The sequence below is a fragment of the Glandiceps talaboti genome, chromosome 4 (genome assembly GCF_964340395.1).
Source record: "Glandiceps talaboti chromosome 4, keGlaTala1.1, whole genome shotgun sequence".
In the NCBI taxonomy this organism is placed as follows: Eukaryota; Metazoa; Hemichordata; class Enteropneusta; family Spengelidae; genus Glandiceps; species Glandiceps talaboti.
In genome coordinates, this window is record NC_135552.1 from 20,224,910 (window position 1) to 20,236,608 (window position 11,699).

Sequence of the window (11,699 nt, forward strand, 5' to 3'; positions counted from 1 at the left end):
TATACACACACAGTCATGACACCAATCAGCGATTAAACTGTCATTTATGTGTGTGTTGTTTTCTGAGTATTTCTTATTGAGTGGTATTCATCAAAGGTTATGACTAAGTTTGTAGAGCCGAGAACAACTTATCACATTTAGCTTGATTTATCTTATTTTATCAAAAACTAACTCTCCCGCCATTGATAAAATAGAACTCTAATTGACAATGTCGTATTATTGGCATTTTAGTAGTTTTCAGGGTTTATGTTGATGGTTGCCTGATCGAAAAAGATATTATCCCAGTTACAGATAGTGCAGTTTTAAAATAGCACCAGAAAGCACTCTTTCAGTCATTATTAAACTTTTTTTTTTAAATCCAGGGGCGGATGGGGTACCCATCTCAACTCGGTACTGCGCTCCCTCGTACCTATTACTGCCTACTATTTCGATTTTACTGGTCTAACTGATAAATGAAATAAACCGACATACATATCTGGTGTATCATGGTCACGATTTAAAAGAGAGAAACATACTAACAATTGTTATCACCCCGATCCATTCACCCCGAATATTCATGGTTTGCTCCAAGAAGTTAACAACAGAGTGTAACCTCTGACCAGTTGACTGAAAAGATGATGACATCATCGATCCTCTCATTGGCTACTTGTAGTGTCCAGCCCGATGACATGACGGGAACTGGTAATGCCACTGGCTATACAGGAAGAAATAAACAGCACAGATTTGGAAAACAATGGAAAACCTGAACTCTAGACACTCACACAGAAAAAAGAAATCTAGCTATTCTAAAATTGAGCGTAATCGAAGCGGAGCCACACATTTTTTCCATTAGGCCATAGGTCTATGGCGGTGTACGTCCTAGTTCTAGTATAAGGGAGCCTTCAGTAATTACAAGGGGAGGGGGAATAGGGGTCACGTTTTGCAAATCGGTTCTCGGGGGAGGATCACATATTAGAAAACGGGAAGGGGGGCGGGGGAGGGAGGGGTCACATTTTTCTTTGAATCATTATATTGTCTAATTTTTCATTCAAATCAAATCGCTGCTGACAACCTTGTAGTGAATTAACTGTCAAGCTTGGTGTGAGGAGAGAAGTCACGAAGAGTCTCACAGGAGTAAAGTGGTAACAGTTGGGTAAGATAATATTGTGGAAGTGTTTTCTACATTTAGTGAGTTGAATGACACCCTCTATATGTCTGTTACATGTAAACAATAGGAATGACATGACAGCCGCCACTATATAGCATAAGTGGAATGACAGCACTTTCCAATGCTTTGAAAAACGAATGACAGCATTTGCAATACGTAAACAGTGGAATGACACTACATTCACCATGATTCAGTTAGTTAAATAACACCCTCTACGCTAAATTTGTGTAAAATCTGAGTAGTCTACAAACTCAAATGTATTCTTGAACAATCTATATAAAGTACACAATTCGTTACCACTTCCACCTAGTACGACGCAATCGCGGAGGGTCATACTTCGGCCTGATTCCCCTCCCACCTTCAATGTAATTACGGAAGGCTCCCTCAGTTCTTGTTCTCCTTGACCGAGTTTTGGTCCAGGGTCGTCATATGGTCGGTTTCAGTAGTTCAGTGCGAGCAAAGGTGGTCAAAGTACAGTAATAATATCTCGTACACCAATGACCAGTGGATTAGCAAGGTAGGATGTATTTAATGTACTAAGTCCTTTACTTGATCTAGTGTACTAGTAGTATTAATATTGTCTATGCGTTTCACGTGTTTTAATAATACATGTAAAAAGTTAAAAGTAAAAGGAAGCGTGGTCACTTGCACGACAACATCTCAAATCAAGCACTATGGCTGTCACATCACCTTGTCTCTATACGTACGGTACACATATACTTGTCGCATAGGCCACCTCTTGCAGTCGTTTTGAAAGTCCTCGATTGTACTCTGTCTCTTTAACCAGTATTCAAGGGCCAAGAAGAGCTTCTAGAAGTAACTGTGTACTTGTATAGGGTATGTGTCTGATTGTCTGATTGATATATCTTGTTGTAAGCCTGCCTAGAATATATGTACGAATGGTGAACTCCTTTGAACAAATGAACATGACAGGAAAATTGTCGAAGTAAAAAAGTATGTCTTACATCCATTGAAGTTTTTTTTCTATTTGCTGTACAAAGATTTCAGACTATTGATTTGATTGGGAAATGTAAGTATATTGATGTCAACCTGTTTTGTTCAAAAGGTAATCATCATAATTATTTTGTGTTGTTATCGACATTTTTTGTTCTTTTTGTCTTGGACATGGTATATAATGTTCAATTTAGTACACACGAGGCATGCCCTCATCCATGTCTAGGGTAGCACAACCCTGGGTAAATAATGGGTAAGAGGTCAATCCATGTCTTGCAGTATTAAATACGTACATCACCGCCAGGGTGAGTACCTATGTGCCAATTAACACCCAATCTATAGTCACCATTTCTAACTCTCAAATAAGAGTACTTATTTCTCGTTTTGATTTTTAAACTTTTCGGCATTTTTTATTCTGTTTCTACAGAAAAAATACAAAATGGCAGAATGTACAACTATGAGATGTGTGAAAATGGTAGAAGTAGGACCAGCAGAACTACAATATATCACAGATGAAAAAAGGCCTTCTTTACCACTAGAGGGCGCTATTATCAAGGTGAGTCTCGAGTGCAGACGGGATCTAGTGTGTATGTTCACACAATAAGCAGAATATCCCACAGTTCTGATTTGTATGCATTATCATTTGCTCTTTGAAGTCATGTGAATCTCAAAGTCTGGGTTTTGTGAAAATGGCCACTTACAATAGCCAATCTCTCCTGTATAAGCACTAAAAAAATTGTGTGGTTCCGATTATGCTCAATTTTAGAATAGGTGTACGTACGTGTCCAGTTCAGGTTTTTCATTGTTTTCCAAACATTCTCTGTGTTATCTATTTCTCCCTATTAGATGTACAACAATTACAGATTGGAAGAACAGTTTTATGTTGTCTTTGAAGTTGATGTCAGTTTCCGCACCCACTATTTCTCGCGAGACTTCACAATTTTTGCGATTTTATTATTTTTTTCTCCAATACATTAAAAAGTTAGGGTCGGCAGTGAAAAACTAGGTTGGGTTGGCTAACCAGGACCAAACAATTTTTTTCATGGGGGGAATTAAGTTCTTCTGTAGAAGAACTATAATTTTTACTCCTTACAGTCTGATAGCTGCTCCTTGGCTAAGCTCTCCTGTATAAGAACTTTGAGCACTTAATTTCCACCAATATATAATTCGGATGATGAGGTGATCATTCATTTTATGAATTTGAAACTCAGGTTTACCTTTATGGTCATATAAATTGTAATTAGTTATGTACTTATGTATATTTGAATAATCTTTCATTTTACAACTTCTATCTATCTATCTATCTATCTATCTATCTATCTATCTATCTATCTATCTATCTATCTATCTATCTATCTATCTATCTATCTATCTATCTATCTATCTATCTATCTATCTATCTATCCATCCATCCATCCATCCATCCATCCATCCATCCATCCATCCAGCCAGCCAGCCAGCCATCCATCCATCCATCTATCCATCTATCCATCTATCTACCTATCCATCCATCCATCCATCCATCCATCCATCCATCCATCCATCCATCCATCCATCCATCCATCCATCCATCCATCCACCCACCCACCCACCCACCCATCTATCTAACTATCTATCTATCTATCTATCTATCTATCTATCTATCTATCTATCTATCTATCTATCTATCTATCTATCTATCTATCTATCTAACTATCTATCTATCTATCTATCTATCTATCTATCTATCTATCTATCTATCTATCTATCCATCCATCCATCCATCCATCCATCCATCCATCCATCCATCCATCCATCCATCCATCCATCCATCCATCCATCCATCCATCCATCCATCCATCCATCCATCCATCCATCTATCTATCTATCTATCTATCTATCTATCTATCTATCTATCTATCTATCTATCTATCTATCTATCTATCTATCTATCTATCTATCTATCTATCTATCTATCTATCTATCTATCTATCTATCTATCTAAACTTATGAAATGTTTTGCCCTATTTTTATTGACTTTGATGTTGCACTTTGTCATCAGATGCTGTATTGTGGTATGTGTCACAGTGATGTCCATATTTGGAGAAGTGAACTGATACCCTGTCCATTAATTCTTGGTAAATGTCATTTCTTTGTTACTATCATTTATTGGTATATTCTCTAATGATGAGACATTTATTCCTTTCAAAATATTCATCGATAGTATTAAATATCTGATATTTTCTACTATTATCAACATCGATTCCAAATTTAATTATTCAAACAGGAAATTTAATAATATCCAATGAATTTTCTTGATAGGTCATGAACCTGCTGGTATCATTGATTTGATTGGTCCATCAGCAGCCAATCCTGAAGGACTTAGTGTTGGAGACCAGGTGGCTGTGTATCCGTGGATTGGTTGTCAGAACTGTAAGCCATGTCAAACTGGAAATTCTAGTTATTGTGAGGAGGGTCTGGAGAAACGAATAACAATAGGAGTCACTAGACCTGGAGGGTTGGTATTTCTCAAATTGCTAATTTTTTTGACCAAAATCATTTTATCATGAAGACTGGTTTTGAATGTTATCATTATTTACTTTAACAATTACAATATTCCATACCTACTTAATTTCATAAACATAACTGAGATGACATCATTATGGCAGACATTTGACCTTTGACCTGGACATAATAGCTTTCAATGGTAAATGCAAATTCTACAAATTGGACAAATATTCACAACAACTCGGTATATTAATTACACTTGAAAATTTTAATATTATTTCAATATTACACTTTTTCATCAACATTTTTTACAATGAAACATAACAAATTTTATAAGTGAAAGTATTTTTTTTTTGTACTTTATGGTCAACACATTTCATTCCTCAAAGTTTCATGAGAGTGAAAGCACAAGAGACTTTGTAGAAAGTTGTAACAAGTATAGTCTGGATGCCAACTTTTCTAACGACACATTTTAATGGTAACAATACTGTAGTCTAGATTATAACAAGTAAGGTACAATCAGTTTACAAGACTTTCCTTTTATCACTCTTCTTGACTTTAAATTTAAAAAAATAATGTTACAGTTGTTGACAAAATCACCTATTTTATTACATTTTATGTACCATCATGTGTTTGAACCTGTCTTTCATCTGTTTTGGAACGTCAAGACAATATCAAATTTAAAAAAAAACAACTTTTTACTATGATATGTATTACCAGAATTAATAAACCAAAGACTAAATTACTTCGATTTCAATTTTACATATGCAATATTGACTATTCCAAAATTGACTTTACTCTCAAATTTTGATTTCAGATATGGAGAATATATAGCTATTCCAAAATTGACTTTTCTTGTCAAAGTTCCCGAAAGTGTTCCCATGGAAGTAGCAGGTCTGTTTGGATGTGGGATGTTAACAGCATACAATGCAGTTCAAACTTTGATTCCAAAAATTGATCCCATTCTCCAAGTAAGAGGTGAATACTTGCATGAAACTGTTGCCATTCAAAACAACAGCAGTAGGGTATATTATAATTACTTCGTTATTATTATTATAAAGTGGAATGTTATTATTAACAAAAATTAAGTCTCTTGAAAATTCAGTAATAAATGAGTTTTAAAAATGCCATGAGATTTGATAGCAATTACAAAAATTCATATTTTTGTCATTATATACAGAAAACAACTCTAGGATGATTGTTGTTTATTTTCAGATAAATGTGGTATTTTAATCATTGGTGCAGGCGGATTGGGATTATCTGCTGTGAAGTTGTTGAAATCTCTTGTTTTGCCAAATTATGAGAATGTAGAACTGGTATGTGCTGACATACAGGTATGTTATGACAATGTAGAACTGGTATGTACTGGCATACAGGTATGTTATGACAATGTAGAACTGGTATGTGCTGACATACAGGTATGTTATGACAATGTTGAACTGGTATGTGCTGACATACAGGTGATGTTATGACAATGTTGAACTGGTATGTGTTGACATACAGGTATGTTATGACAATGTAGAACTGGTATGTGTTGACATACGGGTATGTTATGACAATGTAGAACTGGTATGTGCTGACATACAGGTATGTTATGACAATATAGAACTGGTATGTGCTGACAGTGACATACAGGTATGTTATGACAATGTTGAACTGGTATGTGCTGACATATAGGTACTAGTACAACTGTAGACGCAGAGTAGATCTACTGTAGATAAAGAGTAGATCTATTGTAGATGAAGAGTAGATCTACTGTATATGAAGAGTAGATCTACTGTAGATGAAGAGTAGATCTATTGTAGATGAAGAGTAGATCTATTGTAGATGAAGAGTAGATCTACTGTATATGAAGAGTAGATCTATTGTAAGGGCATTCATAGTCTAGTGTCGTAGGCACCTGCCATAAAAGACCAGATATGTAGTGTTTTTTATATGAACACTACAACAATGGATATTTAGTATGTGCATGATTCTACTAGTATGTGTCAATTCCTCACACACTTCACATGTGTATTACCTTAATTCTCATCAGCTTAAATTAAGCCATATTGCATAATTACAGGAGACCAAATTATCACTAGCAATGGAGGCAGGAAGTCATGGCATAGTACACTGGCTAAAAGAAGATTCTGAAGATGAAATGGTTAAGAAGACGTCATCAGCATTTACTGAAAATGGTGCTCACATAGTCATCGACTTTGTTGGTAGCAAGCAGACATCTGATGTTGGCTTGAAATCGCTCAAAAAGGTAATAATAATATCGATAATAATCTTTATTTATACTGGATAGTTCTTTAAGCATATAAACACTTGTCTCCCAAGAAGTCCAGTGAGAGCCATCCCTCATGGGTTCAGTGTTAAGGTATTAAAACACAATATAAGTCATGCTCAGTAATGATAAAGCCACTATCATTGTTCTCAAGTAGTTGCCCAAAAACAAACGATGTTGATTGTTTCATTGCGGGACTCAAAAAAAAAGCTTATAGTTTACCTAGAATTGATATATATTTACTTATTATACTTCACAGCATGGAACTTTAATATGTATTGGTTTACATGGTGATGGTGTCAAACTAGAAATTCCTTTATTTGAAGCCATTCATCGCATCATCTCTGTCCAGACAGTTTATACCGGTAGTCTACAACAAATGAAGGAATTGGTTCAACTTGTTGCTGATGGAAAAGTAAGTTTATTTGATGATTATGATTGAACTCAAGAGGGTTAAAGTCAAGTACAGGTTGGATAAAAGGAATGATGAGTTGAAAGACAGAAGAAATTGGAGTGAAATGATGCACTAGCAATTCCTTGACATGTTAAGACACTATTGTCATCAGTAGAATGTTTACTGAATGTTCATTTTTCTTGACTTTCATAGGTTTCTACCATACCATGTAAGGTATACCCATTAAAAGATGCTGTACAGTTGATGTATCAACTACAAGATGGAAAGATTGAAGGAAGAGCTATCTTATCACATACGATGTAATCTATATACTTGATAGTGAACTGGAAGATGTTGAGATAGACAGAACAGCTATTAAATCACCTGAGTTTAGGGGGGTGACCTAAATTTTGTAGTCAAGGGGGAGGTCTTCACTTTTACAAAGCTGATTAGTTTGGTCGTCTTATTTTCAAATTTGAGTTAGGGCTTTCTTGAATTAAATGAGACCTCAGGAGCAGTCCGTTAAATCTTGCAAATTTACTAAATTTCTTGCGGCTTCACCACATGTTGTAAACTTCATTACCTAATGATGAGGAAAGTGATAACCATGTGTATGTATAGATAGCTCGTCTACCAACTTCACTATTGTTTCCCTTCTCAGTGTACTTGTCAGTAAAGTTATTAATTGCCCAATTATTCTCTTAGTACTACATTCATACTGTAAAACCATTTAATTGAAAACCCCACCACACAATACATAGCACACTTTACCTTAGACTGTAAGATACGTCATGACATTGCGCCCTCACCGGCCTCCTCTCACCGGCCTCCTGTTACATGCCTCTGTTAGGGGTTGGCCGATGTGTGAGGGCGCCCCGTCACGTTGTACCTTACAGACTAACTTTACCCAGCAACCTTTTTATACATCTACCTTTCATTTCATTTAAAACATCTTTATTTTGGTATAAAAAGTCGATCTACAAGAACAGAATATACAATTCTCCCTACAGTATTCTGCAGGAAGTTTAAAAGTAAAATAAAAATACAGAAAAACAGGTCACACATACAACATAAAATCGCTGAGAAAAAAATATTATAGCACCAGTAGTTCATCAAGAAATTTTACAAATAAAATAAATCTATAATACTTGAATCTATGTATTTATAGACAAAGGTATGGTTAATATAGATAGACATGTTGCTGGTTCCAAAGATGCTTTGCACATCTCCCCATGCAATGCCATCTGTATACACAAACCTAGGGGGTTTGCCATCTGTATACACAGACCTAGGGGGTTTGCATTAGTGCTGAATAAGTGACTCCAATAACACTACTAGTCTTATAGTAGTGCCAGTTATTCAGTGTTGTCAACAGGCCAGGTTTGCATGCATTACTAAGGGGGTGATTTAATATCACCTGACCATACCCTGGGTTTATTGGTGAAATTTTTCTCTGTCCTTGATGGTTCAAGTCTTTGTGCTATAAAATCACTCTCAATTAAAGAGAATATTAAATATGTTTTTGTATCATTTCACAATGATAATATTATTTCAAATGTAATACGACAAAACAAGCCTCACACAATGCATCTTGGAACCAGAAAAATCAACCCCCAAAACTTTACAAATTTTCTGCATTTTTTGTAGTTTCACATAAAAAAGCTTCCAGATTATTTCAAAAATTGGTTGTTTATATTTGCCAGCAGAATTCCTCCTGTCAGAAAGAATAATTAATGTACAAGTGATTGAATAAATGATGCACAAACAGAAGTGGATTGTGAATATGAGTGTATATGTGAAACAAAGAGATGGGAATACAGTTGTATTATCATAACATCACCACAAAGGGACCTGTGGTATTAGTAGAATATACAACTCAGAACTCATGCACCTCATTGTATCTAATACAGTACTTTACAAATATATACAAGAATTTGGTCATTCATGTATTTTTGTCTAAGTAACTGCAGACAGCTCTGCTTGTACAAAATAAGCACACTTTTGTGTATAGAATCGTTTAATTTTTTTTACAAATATAAACACTGAACAAGAAAATCTGCAAAGATTGAGAATTTAATTTTTTTTAAAACTGAAATTTAACTTTACACATTGGAGCAGAAAGAAAAGTTGTGTAACTCCCAGTATACTATATTCAGCAGAGTATATTCATAACAGGCAAAAAATAATTACCTTAAGGCAGGTGTTAGGCAGCATAAAAAAACAAATAGGGTTTTCAAAGTAACATTTTAACAGGTATTCAGAATGGAAGCTCAGCCCCCCCCCCCCCTCCCTAATACAAGCAATATATTATTATCCGTTAATTCAGATTTCAAAAACATGCTGTATTGCTACTACTAGCATTTGATATCAACTTGTCTATACTACGATATCGTGTGTATTAAATTAAAATCAGTTAAATAGATAATCATTAAAGTAAACGGTTATTATACCATGCTAATATTGTTGTCCATAAGTTAATATTTCATTCATATCCAACTATTAACTGAATTGGATACATATATATATTATGTTATCACATTTTTAGCAGATTTTTATTTGTTAATATATACCATGATGATAAAATTTGATTAATCCAATCCAAATAGTTTATATTAAGAGTCCATGAAATACACAAACTATAAAAAGTGAGGCAACATATTCTCATATATTTATCTACAATTGCAGAATTCTACAACGTAATGCCCATTACACTTCTTAGTTTTGAGTGAAATTAAGCAACTATTTATTGTAAAGGAATAGATCTGTGCATTTAAGAAAGGTTTGTGTTGTGCCAGTATTCCTTCCTCGATTGATCAAATCAATTAATTGATTAATGAATTGATTGATTGATTGATTGATTGATTGAGTGATCGATCAATTAATTTTGTTTGACACAGCCTGTGTTCTTTAAGGCAAGCTCATTGGCTTCATGGTAAATACACGGTACACTGAATAAGGGCCAGTCATTTTTAACCGATTGGGGGGAAGCAGTGTTTTTGGTGCCGTGGGGGTCATTTTGGAAAATGTGGTCTTTCCTGGGGAGTCACTTTGGCTTTAGTCATCAGAGTTGGGGAGGGTTAGTTTGAGAAAACCCATGTTCAACTCCAAAATACTGGCCCCCACAGTTATTTAAAAATGACTGAGTCCTAAGGCTGTAGGAGTCAGTAGTACAGATACAGCCATCTTATTTTATACTATCCTCAATGTCTTCTTTCTGGCCATAGCTTTATCAAAGTGAACAGCTACAAGTGAAACACCAGGTGTGGAAGAGCCATAGATCCCCACATGACCAAGATTCTAGGCTATGTACTAAAGGTAACATTACTACTCATGTATAATGTACTTATCAATTTAACCACAAGAAAATAATACTCTACAATCTAATAAAACTCAACAAACAAATCAAATATTACTAATGTCTGAAATAAATAACCACATGACATGGCATCAAATCTACATCAAGTACTGTATATATGTAATTTGAGCTCTTCTTTGTTTTGGTTTAAATAGAATGTTTAAAATATAGTGGCAGTAAATTAATTTTTAATACAACGATTGATATACTCTCAAAGTTAGCATATACAATGTGAAAATGAAAAAGGTAAGAAACATTAACATACATGCAATTAGACAACACAATTTTGTAAAACAGAGAAATAACATATATTGATAGAGTTAAACAGATTTTTGGAAAAAACAGGAACGTGGAATTATCGACAAAAGACTGCATATCATACACATTTTATGTTCCCTAAAGATTTAGATAAATAAGAAACAGGCTTCTCACAGACCACTCATTACAAATATAAACAACACCACATCCCTGCAAACAATCAGCCACTTTATGTGCACACATGTAATTACAGGGAACTCTGCAAGTCGACTAAAATTCTAGTTTCAATTAAATTGAAGTAAACACATGTATGTAAGTGTCAAAATCTGAGCCTGCACTGTGATGATATTCAATAGCTTCTTTGATGTTGTGTGTGTGTGTGTGTGTGTGTGTGTGTGTGTGTGTGTGTGTGTGTGTGTGTGTGTGCATGCTGTGTATCAGTTTGGATCAGTTGGCAACTGCTTATATTTGTAATGAGTGGTCTGTTAAAGTGTGTTTCTTTTCTATCTAAATGGTTCTTGGGAAACATAAAAATGTATGATATACACAGCCTTTTGGCAATCATTCCATGTTCCTGCTGTACTTCTAAACTGAAGGAGTCATCATTGTGGACATTCCAGATTGTACACTGTAAAATACATTGTATTGTTTAACCTTAGAATGCTCCACAATGATGAATCTTCAAATCTACTAAAAACTGCCCCCCCCCCCTCCACCCCACATCAACAAAATAAGAAAACCAAGAATTAGTATATGATTAAATATAGGCAGCTAACACTAAAAACAAATTATTAATAAGTACACTTCTCTTTGGTTTCTAACCTTAACTTAT

General features: G+C 34.8%; 1 protein-coding gene across 1 annotated transcript; it reads left to right on the forward strand.

The window, feature by feature from the left end:
* The first annotated feature begins 1,561 nt into the window (after positions 1–1,561).
* On the forward strand, positions 1,562–8,972 carry LOC144433970 (alcohol dehydrogenase-like). The gene is made up of 9 exons (XM_078122391.1): positions 1,562–1,664; positions 2,529–2,657; positions 4,143–4,218; positions 4,403–4,598; positions 5,406–5,566; positions 5,804–5,922; positions 6,654–6,839; positions 7,120–7,275; positions 7,468–8,972. Exons 2-9 carry the CDS (start codon positions 2,541–2,543, stop codon positions 7,576–7,578), a joined length of 1,122 nt encoding a protein of 373 aa, XP_077978517.1. The 5' UTR covers positions 1,562–1,664; positions 2,529–2,540; the 3' UTR covers positions 7,579–8,972.
* Positions 8,973–11,699: the final 2,727 nt, after the last annotated feature.

Bases quoted from the DNA above. Each gene is read 5' to 3' on its own strand.
- LOC144433970 (XM_078122391.1), top strand. From the start codon at position 2,541: ATGGCAGAATGTACAACTATGAGATGTGTGAAAATGGTAGAAGTAGGA. The intron at 5,567-5,803 runs GTGAATACTTGC...GTTTATTTTCAG, and splicing joins TCCCATTCTCCAAGTAAGAG to ATAAATGTGGTATTTTAATC. The intron at 6,840-7,119 runs GTAATAATAATA...TATACTTCACAG, and splicing joins GCTTGAAATCGCTCAAAAAG to CATGGAACTTTAATATGTAT.